At 37.6% G+C, this 16,912-nt stretch overlaps 1 protein-coding gene across 3 annotated transcripts in view; it reads right to left on the reverse strand.

Moving 5' to 3' along the window:
• Positions 1-16,912, reverse strand: part of DOP1A (DOP1 leucine zipper like protein A) — a 59,945-nt gene extending 43,033 nt beyond the window's left edge. For 2 of the 3 annotated variants that reach the window (XM_083858459.1, XM_083858457.1), the window contains exons 1-5: positions 16,844-16,912; positions 5,640-5,831; positions 4,321-4,502; positions 1,862-2,032; positions 266-455 (exon numbers count right to left, since the gene is read on the reverse strand). In XM_083858459.1, the coding sequence (XP_083714585.1) occupies positions 266-455; positions 1,862-2,032; positions 4,321-4,502; positions 5,640-5,777 (681 nt within the window). In that variant the 5' untranslated portion in view covers positions 5,778-5,831; positions 16,844-16,912. Of the gene's footprint in view, positions 1-265; positions 456-1,861; positions 2,033-4,320; positions 4,503-5,639; positions 6,104-16,843 lie in introns of those variants that run through there. The other variant, XM_083858458.1, reaches the window with a different exon arrangement.

A 16,912-nucleotide genomic window follows, 5' to 3' on the forward strand; every position in this document is an offset into this window, starting at 1 on the left:
CAAAGACTGCAATAAAACTCAATCATGTTTAGTTGAAGCATATAAAGAATGCCGAGTTTCACACAAAACCTAAACAATTCTGAAATGTTAATTCAGCTTTGAAACACTATCATGCACCAAAACATCAGTTTAATAGGAGCTATAATAAACATGCATTTTTATCTCTTCAAAGGATAAGTTCAAAGACAGAGAAGACATCTCAATCCCCCCAAAATACATTACATAGTAAGTAAGTAACTTCAATATTGTTCCATTAAAACATTACCATTAATTCAATGTCACTGCCAATTATGTAGAGTTGATCCTCCATGGAAAGCTTCCTGTTCAGGTGGGAGAGGACATAAGTGATGCCAGGCAAGCGAACTGCAGGGCTGGTGAGGAGGCTCCCCCAGAGAGCACTGTAGAACGCTGACTGATCCACAGCTGAAGCAACTTTCTCCAGCAGTGTGTTTGTTCTGCAGTAAAACCAAGCCAGCTGAATCAGGGCATGTATCAAAGCTCTTGCCCCTGCCTCCAGTTTTAATAAGTATTAAAGTTAATTCTTACAGGAAGGTCAAAACTTCCTTTTGAGAGGCCAAGAGAGGCCCAGTTATACACTGAACCTTATAATGCAGCCTGAACAGAGCAATCTAGCTAGCAAGCTTGTGGGCCAATTTGGCTTGCAAAATGCTTTTGGCTTGCCCACAGCTTCTTTTTATGTATTCCTTATGTACTCCTTATGTTCAAAGAGCCAAATAGCTCCTTCATCTGCTACGTAAAGCCAAGTGTTGCTATAGACAGAGGTTTCAGACAGACAGCAAGAAAGCACAGCTATTGAAGAAAAGAATCAAAGCAGATGGCTTTTGCCCTCTCATTTCTTGCACTGAGTCTTTCTGGTAATAACAGGGCATAAAAATACCCCAATTCTTTGAGCACAAGCAATCCCTTCCCCCGTCCTCATTTCCTCCAACTCATGTGGCAGTACCTCTACTCCCTATGGCAGGCCCCAGGAGGCAAGCTGGATAGACCTTGTTCCCTGTTGTAGTGATGCCAACTACACTCTGTGTGTGTGTGTGTGTCTGCCTACACAGAAATAGAAAAAGACAGTGTTGAAGTGCTCTTCACATACAAGTTGTGAAAATTCAAGTTTCTGAAGTTGGAAATATCAAGAATATGTAAGCATGTGAACAATTCCAAGAATTCTAAGTGTTGGAGTGTAACTTCATCCTTTATTATGATAAGATGCTACCTCAGCAGCCCAGATGCTGCAGTTATTTATGTCAATCCATATCAAGAGTCATAGAATTGTTTAAGTTGGAAAAGACCCTCAGGACCATTGAGTCCAACCCAGCATTGCAAAATCCACCATTAAACTATGTCCCAAACTGCCACATCTACACAGCTTTTAAATAACCCCAGGAATAGTGACTCCATTATGCCTGTTCAAATGTTCCAAAACTTGACAACCTTTCAGGTGAAGCAATTTTTCCTAATGTCTAACCTAAACCTATCCTGGAAAAATCTGAAGCCATTTTTTCTTGTTCTATTGCTTGCTGCCTGGGAGAAGAGACTGGCAATATAACACTAAGCGTGCTTAATGCCAATTCCCTTTCCATAACTACTAGCAGGAACAACTAACAGTTAATTTGTCCTAATTAATGCTGGGAACCTCCCACCATACCATTCTGTTGCAATTAATATGACAGTATCAAATTATAAAGCAACTACCATGAAAACAATAAAATCCACATACAAGTACATAGTGGAAAGTTTTTCTGAAAGAAAGGTCATGATGTTTTACTTCAGCAAGTAATCTTGAGGTAAAATTTAAGGCAACCCCCCCAGATGAAGCCTCTCACCTTATTAATGTAAGTATCCTTACCTTTCATAATACTCTGATCCCTCCTCTAACCCAGGCAGAATCCCAGTTAACAGTCCTTGCAGTCCTGGTTTCAATGTTTTCCCCAAAGGGAGGTAATAAATCTCATACAGACTCAATAATGTTGGCTTGACAGACATAGCAGCATTGGCAAGGAGTGGAAATAGTCCAGAACTGTGAAAAATAAATTTTACCTTTTTTAAAGAAGCTTCTAATGTGACAATTTTATTTCTCTCTAAAGACTGCTACAGGCACATCCAGTATAATTATTATAAGAATCAGATTTGTGCACAGGCATAGACCACCACACAATATGACTGCCTTTGGATGGACAGGTTGGTATCCCAAGGCTAATATTATGAGCTTTATTACTATTGTGATAACAAGCACTGAAGGCCTAGAGATTACTGTCTTTCACCAATAAAACAAATATGATAAACCAGAAGCATCTCTGCATAACAAAATGTTAATTTTACCCACATTGAACCACATCACAATGAAAATTGTATTTAAAAATACATTTTCTTTGCACTTACTAAGGAAAAAAAACAAGACTGGATAAGAACAATTTCAGGAGATTTACAGAAATAATTTTCTGAAAGAAAAGTCATGGTGTTTTACTTCAGCAAGTAACCTTGAGGCAAAATTTAAGGCATTTATATGGTTAGCAGCATCAAACTATATATTTACTTCAGAAATTTAATCTGAAAACAGATTCTAAAACTAACAGTAAACCCTATTCACAATGCTGTTTATAACACAGCCTATAAAGAACCGAAAACATTGGATGTTCTGAATTTACTTGAACATAAGTGTGAGTTCATGAAAGTTATAAATGTGATCTCCTAAGGAGAAGATACTAAAGATAGGTACTAAAATAATATTTACTATTGCTCCTAAATATCATAAATTATTACAAATTCTACCAATAATCAAATGCATGTGAACACAACTTCAATTTTCAAAATCATTGAAGACTCAGATTAGAAGACCCTGACATATGAAGAAGAAAATAAGAGTAAAAAAGGTAATTTTAAGGAAAGAGTCTTAAAATGTACACCTACAAATCTATTATTAAAAGAAATATCTAAGTAGATAGGATGTCGTCCATCCTATAGAGAAAAATGTCCTAGCCTATAGGATGTCGGACATCGATAAAGGAAAAAAAACCTACAAAACTCATTCCAAAATACAAAACTTTTGGTAAAATTATTTTTGCCTTTATCTGTCTAGCAGAACTTGTATTTTGCCTTTGTCAATTGGCTTCTTTTTTCAACAGAAAATGTCTTTTTGTTCAACAAGCAGATCACTAACCCACAGTCATTCTTTGTAAGGCTGTTACTCACACTTCAAGATTTAATGTTCAGACATTGGCATTCTGCTTTCATACAAATACTGGAATCTTTGATAATGCCATATTGTGAATGTCTGTCTGGGCCCTAGCAGCAGTAACAATAGCTTTTAGTTAGATTATACAAGGTAGCATTTTCCATTAACCTATAACTTACTGTTAATGAGATCTTGCAGCTACTGAATCACCATACAAGAAAAAAAACGTGAGCTGAGGTCACATATCTTTTTATCTTTTCTATCTTTTTAAACATGTGGAAAAGGGAACTGAAACACTCCCCCCCTCAATGTAATTATATATCGTGACAACGCAAGATATATATATTCGTGACAATGCAAGACAGAAGAGCTGATGTTAAGGCATACAGTTTCTTTCCAAGCATTAATGCACAGCTTTTCTACCTAAACAGAATTCTATTTTATCCCACTATTTTTCAAACTGAAAAATTTTAATCTCATGGGACAGGTCAAGTTTAAGAACCAAGCGTGACAGTGTGCACATACCCCTCTATTCACTATGTAATAAATAATGTCTTGCCCATCCCACTCAACCAAAAATGTACACCTTGTAAAGAAGGTTTAGGAACCAATATATGTTGACTAAACTTAACTTTTCAAGGTTGTCTTTCCTTTTTATTATCATTAGTTCCAGGGAGAAAAAGTTGTTCCTGCACCCCCATGCTAGCAAAACAAAAATCTTTCTGTTCTGTTAATTTGATGATAAAGTTTCTTGCAACAAACTATACTCAGATTCTTTTCCAACAACACATAAATAGGAAACTGAAATGTTAATACAATGCCATGTTAGCATTTCAATTACTATACATACTGTACGTATAGGCAGAAAACATTATTTCAATGAAAAAATAATAAATTCCATGTTTTCTTCCACTAAAATCAATTTCTAACAAAAATTTAGGTGATCTGTTTATCTTCCTTTATACAATATTCAGAAGAAAAGTACTAGACAAGCACCAATAACATGAGTGAAAGAAATAGGTTCTTGATTAATTCTTGCTATATATCAAAGTAATACTGTGAATATAAAATGCAGGAAAAGAAAAAGGATCTTGAACTATGCATTTGGAACGGAGTTGTTTAAAACATTGTACCTGTAGAGGAACAGATCTTTGGCCAAGCGCTTGGGTCCAATGATTTTAAAAATGATCTCGTATGTTTCAAGTGCCTTGCGATGGACTCCTCCCGGCAGGGCTGGATGCAGACATTGCGCCAAGCGCTTGCCTATCGTCAGCTTCTTGGGTACTACCTGGTACTTGGCGTTGTTCTGTAGCACCTGGGAAGTCAGCATATAAAGAACAACAGCACAAAAGAACTTCAGCATCAAATGCACATTTTATAAAGGAGTTCCTGGTCGTGTTCAGTAAGTCCCCACCACAAAGCTAGGTTACAAGAAAAAAACTCAATGCTATTCAAATGTACCGCGGAGCTTTGTCTTTGCCGTGCTTTTCACCTGTTCGCTCGTTATGGGTGAAATTGTCAAGGTATTTTAAATTTCACACTCAACGGGCTTCTTGCCTACAGCTTCTCCATTTCTCATTTACTCATCCATTTGAGGACAAAAATTGCTATTTCCATTTGATAAAATTTATTATCACTAGCTCAAAGAGGACTATTAAACTGTGAGTCGTGAGTCTGGGATAGCTTTAGGAGAATGCTGTAGAGTGAGATCACATAGAAAACTTTACCACTGTCTGAAACTATGTAATCACGTCAGGACTGGAAAACAGAGTTGCATTTACATTTGTTGATTTTTTTCTCCATATCATAGCCTTCCCATTACAGAAACATGCAGCAAGAACTGCTACAACCAAAAAAAGAGAAAGAAATGAACCTTTACACAGAATAATGATGCCACTTCCAAACATAGTGTCATTTTCCTAAGTGGGACTCCCTAGAAACACATATGACTGACTAAAACAAGATTTTTATGGATATCAAGATTTGTATTCATTTGTAAACTGCTATTAAAGATTACAGTGATATTGCCCATTAAACTTAACTGCTAAAATTAATCAGAATGATAACATTCCATGAATCATTTGAGCCTCATTTTAGAACTCATGCCTCATAAAACTACTGCTGATAATTATACCAGTTACTATTTCTCACATTATTTCTGTAACACTGAATGATATTAGAAGTAAATGTTACTAATAAAAGAGACGTTGCATTTATTTCCAGTAGAAATGTAAATGACTTCTCCTTTTATTTACAATTACAAAGGGTTCAACTCTAGATCTTAGAAAGGTTCTTGGTTAACTTGTTTGCTCCTTGCACACACCCAACATTTGGCTCATACTGCTAAAATATTTGCAAGAGTATTAGATGGCTGGAACCTTGCACTTCTGTACTGTTACACCAGTACCTTTTGCAATTCCTCAATGTTTTTAAGAGCACTTGCCAGGCATACCTTGTTTAGCTTCCCAAGCGCTGATATTAAATCTGCCCATTCACTGGAATATTCAAAGTTCTTCAGTGCTTTGTCAACAGCTGCTACATAGTTTCTGTACTTGGAATCAGTCAGTAGCTCCAGCTCCTCCGTGTTCATCCTCCCACGGTGTCCCCACTAGAGACCAGCTTGCAATTCATGTACAGACATTACCTATTCAAAATATAAAAGAAAAAAGCTCTGAAACCATTATTCCCAAGACATATTGTTAAATATGTAAAAAAAGCACTACATTTTCCTCAAAGACATTAAAAAAAATCTGAAATCAGGTTACAACAATCCATAAACAAAAGCTAAGAACATATTGCAAACAAATATTAACAAATATTTAACATGTCCAACATCAAGCCATATTAAAAAACCCAAACAAATAATAAAAAATCACAACATCACAAGACAAACAAAAATCCCTAGAAAATAATTGCATTGTCTCTCCCAAAAAGCACTGCCTGTTCTACTGTTCTAAACAATGCAACAAAGTGATTTTCTTTTTTACTTCCTCTGGGTCCATCACCAGAAACCCCCACCTTTCAACAAACCAGCCTTTCTGCAAACAGAAGACACCAATCTTTCTGAATCACTTCCAAGCAGAAGACAAAACTGAAGGATACAAACAATAGTTACACACTATTCAAGAGGACCTCTGTGCATCAACACTTCCTTTTACAAGACTTGCTATTCTAATCCAGTGATGCAACTCTACTTTGTTTTTATATTATTGTCATCCAGGCGCAACAAAAAGACATGTTTACCAGTGTTCTGTAATCATAGGCTTTTGCAATTTGCTCAATATATTTTCATTGTGGGGTAGCCTACACCAAGCAATTAAGATATTCTAGTTCCAGAAACACCACCCTGAACTTCTATAGGTCATAGAGTAGTATTTTTTTATATAACAGAGGTTCAATAACCTTTTAAAAGAAATGAGTTCTTAAGGCTACTTTCACCTCAAGCAAATACAATTTCAACGAGAAAAGCTATTGTAGCACATCCGTGAAAAAGGCAGATTTGGTGTCCCTTTTAATGTTTTAATGTGTATTATTGGAGGAAACCTTTTGGGATCTCTTTTATACTTGGCTTCAGAAGAGACTTTACATTCAGCAGATGCTGCTCTCTTCTGTCTCAATTAAAGGGAAATGGGAAGAAGTGTGCAGGGAATGTGCAGAAGTGCAGGCTGAAGCATGACTGAAAAAACCCAAACAAACCACAGAATGGGTGTAAAGAAGTAGTATTCGTCAGACTGTCTTCCAGGTATGATAAGGAAAGTTGCAAGAACAGAGAAAAACAGAAAGAAAGAGGCAGACAAAATGAAAAGAGCCTGATGGAAGGAGTGAATAAAAAGGGCAAAAATTACAAGGTTTCTGCATTCTTGACTCTGATGGCAGAGTAATAATGATGGACCATCTCAAAGACAGAACAGAAATGCAAACCATTATTTAAAAAGCACATTCTGAGTGTCAAATTGATAGATTTCACAATATCTCACTGGCATAAAGCACTTAGACACCACTTTTAATTAAAAAAAAAACCCCACCTTTTCATGTGGTTTTGTTTTATAATAACCATTTTTGAATTAAATCCCAAAAAAGATCAGATTTTTTCAGGAAAACCTGTAAAATGCCAACAGATTTCTCAAAGAGACAGTTGTACCAAACCACCAGTGTCTGATCTCCAAAAGTGAAATAAAGTATTAACACTGAAAAAAGAACCAACATCTAAATGCAGCACAATTCCAATTTTCCAGGCACAATAGATGGAGAAAAAACTTGACATAGTAAATAATTCTTTTTGAACGAAGAATGCATCAGAATCCTTTTTATCCAGCTAAAGCATAAACACAACCATTACAGCTGAGTGGAAGACAGGGCTCTGTCTTCCTCAAGGGCTTGAAAGACCTGAGATCTGAGAGTGGTCTGATAAAGGATTATCAAAGGTTAAGCAAACCAGGTAGAGCACAGGGTTAAACAGGTAACCTCCTTTCACACTTATAAACTAGTCAGAAAAATCTCTTAATTTTGAATCCAAAAGGCATTAACATCTTTGACTGAATAACTATGCTTTTAGACAAGTCTACTGCACACTGGTTGTGCAAATTTAATCATTATGAAGTTTTACATAGAAAAGAAAAAACATACTTGGTTTTCTTACTACTCTACAGTTATGGTCTCATTTTTCTATCTTAAAAAAAGTTAGTTTTTTAAAAAAGAATTTATGCAAAGAATTTCTTGCATACTTTTTCCTCACAATGAAATCCCAGTTTTAGACAAATCATGAGTAGTCATAAATAAGTGAGGCAGCCAGAGAGGATATTACATAAATGTTATGTATTACTTTTATACCTTGGACTACTTCTATTCTACAATCATTAAAATTATAGGAATGCCCATTGTTATTAGTTCTCATACATAAAAATGAACTTGTTCACTATGGTTTTCTTTTTCAGTCTGAAGATATTCCACAATGTAGTTTTAAATCTTTTCATGTTTCTATAATGTATTCTTATCAATACTTTCCTCTTCTGTTCATCTAAAATAAAAAAATCAGATTTAAAAAAAATTCGATTTTACAGCTGGTATTTCAATACAACGTAAAGCTTGGTAGTGTTTATTTCCTTACAAGTATCACACCCTTATTCTTCATGGTTTACTACTTTGAAAAAATAAGATACATAATAAAATTTGATAGATTAAAAAAATTGAAAAATAGGATTTTCTGCTACACCATCACACAGCCCACAGAATAAAACATTTATCTTGTCATTACACAACCACCATTTGGCATGAGGGCCAACTGTCCTTGGAATGTTCTTTATTTGTTTCTTTTTTTAAACAAAGATATGAAGAGCACCATCCTTTGGGTTTTTTTTTTTCCTTTTTTTGTATACCAGATGAGATGAGCCAAGCTTCTCAGATTGAAGGTTAAGCCATTCTCATGAGTCTGGCATAAGCAATTGCTGACCTGTTAGATGGCCATGACTTTTTAAATGGATGTCAAAAAGTAATTATGTTTTTCACCCCAGAAAGCTTATTATTAAGGAGGAAGAAACTACCTAAGATGTACTATACACCTTCAAATAATTTCATATACTTATATTTACATCATAGGTAACTGCAAAAGTAGGTCCTGACACCTACTACCTTCTACTTCCCCTTCTAGCAGGGATTAGATACAGATACCACACGATTCTGGGTACCCTGGATGCCCGTGGAGTCTTTGCACATGACTCTGACAAGGAAAGCAAGGGTCTGGGGCTGTGGATCTTCCTTTGCTGGGGGTTGTGCACAGTGTGTTCCCAGAGCAGCCTTCAGTTCCCTTCACTGATGAGGTTGTATTGGTTTTCCTCCAACTCACGTTAAAACAATACTGCTTCAGCTATGTTTCCACAGCAAGTGCTCATTCTTCAAAGCTTTTGTACCTAAGAGCCTTCTGTCTCACCTCAAACTATTCACCTGTTTAAGAGGCTCTAAATGTTTTTCACTGAAGCCAAAGGAATGTAGAGAGGAACAGCAGCTTCATCAAATCAATTCCATAAATGGAGCTTTTATCTAGATTCTGTTTTGATTTAATCATAAGGTTGTAAGACTTGATTCATAAGCTCTCCCTTATCTATTTTACCCCAAAACTCCTCTTCAGGTTTGATTTGCTACTATTCCACTCTCATATTTTTCAGGCATCAGATAATTGCTCTATTTGTGTGCCTCACACCAACCTGCAACACTGAAATACTGGTACAGGTCCAGTGGCTGATTGTGGCGAACAAATCTGCATACATCAAGTCACTTGAAGAAATCTCAAGATTTGTTCCAAGTAATGTGAGAATCTGAGCTCACAGATTTGCTCCTTTGAATTACTCAGGGTTTCTGCTTTGCAATGCAAGATTCCAAGGCATTTTTAAAATTGAGTACCATTTCAAGGGTGGCTATGGGATGTACAGTAAAAGAACCAGTAGACAATTAAAAAGCAGATGACAAAAAATTCTAATTTACTGTAGTGCTATTGCTTTTTAAGCCGTGTATAGTACTTACATATTAAGCCAGCAATTGCAGAAAAACATTTTTATTTAAATAGACTCAATACAAACACAGATTTGAATACACTGAAAACAGAAGCCTTGTCATTTGGTAATTTATTATGCTTTGCTTCCCCTCAGAAGCATTTAACAACATGAATAGCAAAATAAGTCCTGCAAATCTCACACCAGACTGTTCAGATAAAATTCAAATACAGAAAATACATACACTCTTCTATAAACACACAAAGATTTTCCAATTACAGCTAATTACTCTGTTTCTAGATTGACTTTCCACAGAGTCTTCTTATTCAGAATTTTTCAAACAGGAATCTTGAACGTCTTCTGAAGAATGAGACCCATTTGAGCTTGTTATTTTGGCTAACTGCTATTCAGTAGAATAATGAAAGAAGAATCTCCCCCATATTACACAAACAAACAAAACAAAAGAATCGAATCTGGCAGTATTATTAACTGTAACTAGACATTATGTCATTAGTGTTCTGCAACAGTCTACAACACTGAGTAAGATTTATTATTGTGATTAATAACTTCTCAGTACACTTTTCTACTAGTCATATTCACAAGTGGACAGAGCACATTATATTTTTCCACAGAAAAAAAACAGCTCTGCTTTAGGTGTTCGAATTTCTTTCACAAAAAAATTAAATTAAATCAAATCCCTATAATAATCTGTGCATTACCCATACTGGAAACTTCTAAATCAACACAAGATGTTTTCCTGGGAGTGATTCTCATATCAAAAAAGAAATAAATGCGAAAAAACCTATGGCTTGTATTTCAGACGTTAGCTTAGGTACTCAACTGGATGTGCACCCTCCTTACTTATGAAGCTACAAAACAAGTTTATTTATTATTACATTTAAAAAAATCAAACTGTCAGTAAAAAGAAACTGACTACATTTTTCCTTCTTTTGCATGTTCTTCACAGGGAAAAGACTGGAATAAACCTAAGTCTATCACTGAGCACAGTCTGATGCAAGTACATCAGATATGTAAAACATTCTTTCTGCTATCCTTGTTGTATGGTCTTCGAAAGGGTGGCTTACACCGGGCAGGAGTTCATAAAGAGACACAAGGAAGAAGTTTAAAAAATCATAAGGAACGTACAACAAACCTTCTAAGGATTCAACTGCTCTAGTTTCTACTTAAGAAAACAAATTTATAATTATAAACAAACCCTGAATGAATATGCTGTAGAGCACAATTTTTCTAAAATTTAAAAAAAAAAAAATTCAAATCTATGTCTATCTGTTTGTCAGAGAGGAGAAGAAAGTGACCAAAGACTTCTCACTCTCATGGACAAATACATATCTCTTCCAACTGCCTCTTAAAAACTGAGTTTAGGGTGACATTTTAACCCCCCTACTCAATTCTATTTTATTACAGCTTCTGAATATGTAACACGTGAACTATGAAACAGTTTGATATACTGGATAGAAATTTTGATTTTGACTCCAGACCCACCAAGAGAACACTACTGATTGCTTTTCTTTCAGGCCTTGAGCACTACAGCCTGCATACTGCTCAGGACTACCTTAGTGTTTCTGGCAAAGTATAATAGACATCATCTTTTTTAGAGTTAAGTGCTTCTGTACTTCATGAATGCCAGAATCTTAAACTAGAGTCTCTACTTTTAAAGTATCATTTTTCATGAGATCAAATCATATATTCTGATTTCACAGATCTGAACTTATGTCACTCAGTAAATGAAAGATGATGATTTGCATCTTTCTTACAACTCAGGTCAACCATTAACTAAAATATTTTCGTCTTACTAAAATAATCCATTTTTCGGTTTTTACAACAAATGATTCCTGAATTACCTATGTAATAAATTATAGGTTAATCAGTGTTAATTTTGCATCTAAAAATCAACAAAACTCCAGATAGCCTTGCTTCTTGTCTTAAATTATGCTCAACATCTAACATGTCTTACTAAAAAACAGATGGCAATTTAAGTCAGAATAACATAAGATAAAGAAAAATGAGAAAATTCTTCCTTGAAATTGTGGTTATCCTTCAATACTTACTTTCAAGTTTGTTTTTTTTTTGTCCCCTTCTCCCTTTTGCTGACCACTATATTTGAACAACCAATAGTTCAGTCTAAATCTAGAACTAGTCACTATTTCCCTCATACTCAATTACACACTTAAAAACAAAAACAAACAAACAAACAAACAAACAAACAAAAAAAACACCCACCTAGAATTTACCATGACTTAATTTGACAAGTGTTCAGTGTTGCCTCCTTCAACTTTATTTCATCTCAACTCACAGAGTTACAGAGTTACATCTTTCCAAACAACTTAAATATTAAATTTTGGCAGCAATGCATCCACCAAAGAAGTGGAAACAATCTGGTTAAAGACATTTTAAAAATAATAATTTCATTTGCAGAGCTGACATCTGAACAATACCAAATATTTAAGGTTTTTTAAATCATAGAACGTTTTGAATTAGAAGAGACCTTAAAGTGCATCTAGCTCCAACTCCTCTGCCATGGGCAGGAACACCTACTAGAACATGAATTTTAATCTCCCAGAGTCACCAGGAGATTAAAATTCACTTTCACAATGCTGAGCCAAACAAAAACACAAAATCCTTACCCTGAAGTTATGTGTAACATTGTATATAGTGTATCAACTACTGCTCCCTTGACCAAAATAAACTGTTGCCATGCTAAAAACAAAAGGTTGGCCTGCTCCCTGAGCTGGTAGGGCCTTTTTCAGCTATCCACAATCAAACCTGCAACACCATAGTGTCAGTTTTCACCTTCATAATGAGCTCCTGAGACTGAATGTTAGCAATAAGGCTGTTTGGATTACTCTAACAGGATATGGAAGGTATTTACCTGACACAGCCACATCCATGGTAACCACAAGTTCAGTGGGTTGGAAAAAGCACTATCACAGGGAGAATGAGAGTGCAGACACCTGCGAGCTCCGTGAACTTTGTGCTTTCCCAGTCCCACAGCAGAACTGCCCAGCTCTCACACACACCCACTGGGCCCTGGGACCACTGCCCTCCCTCTTGAGTAGTGCTTGATAAGTACACAGCATCAAATAGTTATCTTCTCTCCAGCTGCCTGAGCACGGGAACAGGACAGGCTTCCTAAAATAAACTGCAATTTTTCACTTTTGTGTGTTTCAGCCTTATGCCTTCAAATGGTCCCTACACCCTCTCCGAAAAGAATTCCTTTTTGACTAGCTAGCTTTTCTTTTCCAAGCATTTATTGAGAGGAGAGTACCTTGAGGTATTCTTTTGCTTTCTTGCATATTTTTTAATCTTGTCAAATTAGTAAGTCAAATTAATATGTAATACAATAGATAAACAATGACAAAAAAAGCCATAGCAAACATAACAATGAAATCAAGTCAAACCAGAATCACTTTGTTTACAGCTATATTTGTACTACACTTTGTTTTAAAGGAGAGTTTGCCAACTTCGAGATACTTTTCAGCTTAGTACACACACACAAAAAAAGACTTAGATGAGATTCACTGTCTTACATTATGCTTGCAGTACTCTGCACTGAGAGAAAAGCTTTGCTTCCAAGGTAATGCTGTGCCTTCACATTGAGACTCCTCTTCAAATATTCTGATACACAGTTTAACACAGAATCTACCAAATTAACAATAAAAACCTGCTAGCCAGGTATTTTATTAATTTATTCTTTGTTTACAACAGCCTTTCATTTATCCATACCCATTGTTCTAATATGTACCTTCAGGTGGGTTTAACATTCTGTCTCCAAATAATCCTGATAGGTCTTTTCACAAGGGCATGTTAGAAGCTCTCATAACCTTATCTTACCTGGATAACAAAACACAATGAATTTGGGCAAGACTTTGTCCATCTTCCTTTTTGATTATGCCCTGAGGTCTAAGGTATTAGTAATTCATCGATATCAAATTTCAACTAATTTCTATAACTTTATTCTTATTTTAATTCTAAAATAGTGTCATACACCAGGCATATATCTCTGCATTATCTAGACTGTGGTTATATTTTACAATGCATCTGGTTTCCCAGTTCCAGAGGTGGATTTCAAAGGAATTTGCAAAGGAGAATGCTTTTCTGACTATTCTGAAAACAGTGCCTGGACCAAAACTTGTTCTCTCCTTATCCTCAGAAGTAAGCCAGAAAAGGCATAAATAAAAGGTTAAATTCCCTACGATTTCTATAAATGAAAAACCAAGTTTGGCAAAGTAGCATTCATTGACATCTATTTTTTAATGCTTATACTGAACTACAAGTTTTTGATAAATATAGGAATGTGTTGACTTGTAAAACTACTGATTCTCCTTGGTGCTTTCTTGTTTCAGTTATTGGGAGAAAATGGTTGATCCTGCAGTGTTTCTTGTCCCCAGCCTCTCAGAGGGAAACATATCACTTACTGTTCCTATTTATCATTCAGCTTCTTTTCAGCTACAAGTCAGAGCAACATGGTTATTAATCTGGAAGACAATTTATGTGCATACAGAAAAATTACTTCCATTTTTCTATTTCATGCTTTAGCAGGTATCACTTAGTGCAGCCTCTTTTCTATCTCCTATTTTTCTCAATCATTTTCAAAACAGGGTTTTTAACAACATACTTCTTGGTTCTCTTCTACACACTGGAGATTTAACGTAATACGGCTCCACCAAAAACAAAAAACAAAACAAAACAAAACAAACAAACAAACAAACAAAAACAAACAAAAAACAAAAACCAACCAGAAAAGATTATCAATAAGCATTTTCAGCCAGCCAACCCAGAGCAAGCAGCCATTCCTGGCTAAGCAAGAGGACACCAAAGGTGGACAGCAAGAATGGTGGCCAAGAGAACTAAATCAGCAATGAACACACAGAAGTGTCCTCCCTGTATTCAAACAAAAAACAATGACAGGAGATTACAGGCTGAGCCCACTTACACCAGTGGAGTACAGTTCATTTTCTTCACAGTGGCTGGAAGGGGGCTGTTCTAGATTTGTGCTAAACGTGGTTGATAGTGCAGAGATGTTTTTGTTATTGCTGGAGAGGGTTACACAGAGCCAAGGCCTTCTCTGATTCTTGTACTGCCAGGCTGGGGAGGGGGCTGGAGGTGCACACAAGGATCAGAGGAGACAGAGCTGGGACAGGTGACCCAAACTGGCCAAAGGGATTTTCCAGACAACATGACATCATGCTTAGCATACAAAGGAGGAGGAAGGGGGACATTTCTAGTGATGGTGTTTGTTTTCTTCCCAAGCCACCTCTAGGTGTGATGGGGCCCTGCTCTCCTGGAGATGGCTGAACACGTGCTTGGCCATGGGAAGGGGTGAATTCATTCCTTGTTTTGCTTTGCTTCTCTGTCTGCTGCTTTCCCTGTTAAACTGTCCTTATCTCAACCCATGAGTTTTCCTCTTATTATCTTTCTTATTCTCTTTCTTGTCCTGCAGGTGGGGAATGGGGCTTGGCTGGTGGCTGGGGTTGAACCACAGCCCCACCTTACCCACACAGCTTGCTGTGCCTGCGATGAGCATTTCTAATGGTCCACACAGCATGACAATAATTTTACACAGGAAAGGCACTGCCCACACTGTGAACAGAACCATCCACTCAAAGGCACAGCCACTCCAGTAATGGGAGACATAAGATACCTTTTCTTTGCAAAATTCTGTTTAAATATCTACTGTCAGAGGTGCTACCAACAAGTTAGGAAAGATATTCAGTGAGCTGGAAATGCAGCCTCTCCCCATATCATTTACAGGCTGCTTAGTTTCCAAAAATGCCAACGCTCATGTCAATGAAAACAAAACCACAAACTATGCTGTAAATATTCTACCTGTTTCCAAACTGACATCCTCCCTTATAATACTCATACATGCTATATGGAAAATTACTGTACATTTTGGATAATCACAGTATTTAGGTATCGCACTATTAGCAAGAGCTCTACTGTATTCCATTCTGTTTTTAAAAGGTACCAATATTAAAAAACAAAACAAAACAAACCACCAAAAAACCACAATCAAAGAGGGCAAATTCGATAGCCAGACCTGCTTAAGTATTTAACACAGGCGAAGCCTTACCAGCAAAATGAAAAGGACCTTCAACCTTATACTGTGGCCCCTTATTACCTGCAAGCATCAAGCCTGTTACTCTTTAGATACAGTGTTCCCAACTCTTCACACTCCTACAGCTGGAATTGAGGTGTCAGTAACACTCTGCAGTTAACCTGAGAACCATAACACTTTCACTATCACTGCATACTGAAAGAAGATCCAGGAGTGAAAGGGTTCTTGCAATCAGCAACAAAAACAACGGTTGAGTCACCCAGAATAAGCTCTTTAAAATCCGCACCTCATATCTAACATATTTTAGGTCACTTAAAAAGATAAATTGTTCACGCTTCTCTGGTTATTGTCACGGGTATGAAAATATTATTTCTGAAAAACATTTAACACCAGAAGCTGTCATATATTTATGCTTTTCAAACTGGCATCAGGAGATTTAAGGCCATCTCTGCATCAACAGATGAAATTTAACCCCGCATCACACAACCCAGTGACAGCGTATGTCCCATGTATCCTTCCAAATACCACACGCAGTAACTCCAGCAACCGGGAATCTCACCCAAAAGAGGCCCGCAGCCCCCTGGACGCTCAAGGTCAATGCAGAACCACCCTGGCAGCCCAACGCAGAGCTCATTCCAAGGCAGGCGGGAAGAGCTCGCTCCCTGGGGAAGCTCCAGCACGAAAGGCGAAGGCAGGCCCCGCCGGGGTGCGGGCGCGGCTCTGCGCCCCAAAACTCACCCGGGCGCTGCGGGGGCACAGAGCCCCGAGGGGAGCGGTGGACAGGTGCCACAGGTTAATTGATGCGGCGTAATTAACAGGCTATAACAGCCCTCCCCGTGCTCCTCGGCACCTGCCCCTCGCACACAGCCCAGCACGGCTCGGCCGTCGCTCGCCACGACGGTGCCGGAGGAGAGGGAGAGCAAAGCCGGGCACGGCAGAGCAGAGGGCCGGCTCGGCTCCAGGGGCGGACCCTCCCCAACACTGGCGCGCCGACGGGGTTGGAAGGAGAGGGGCAGGAGCAGCAGCCGTCGCCGGGCCGTGCTCCGTGCCCACACCAAGGTCCCCGGGAAAGAGCGGAGGGAGCGGCGTTACCTGAGCGACCCGAGCCGGAAGAGCCCGACCGCCACCGGCACCCCCGCGCCGCCCTGACAGCTCCCGGCG

The sequence above is a fragment of the Zosterops lateralis genome (assembly GCF_965231275.1).
Source record: "Zosterops lateralis genome assembly, chromosome: 3".
Lineage (NCBI taxonomy): Eukaryota > Metazoa > Chordata > Aves > Passeriformes > Zosteropidae > Zosterops > Zosterops lateralis.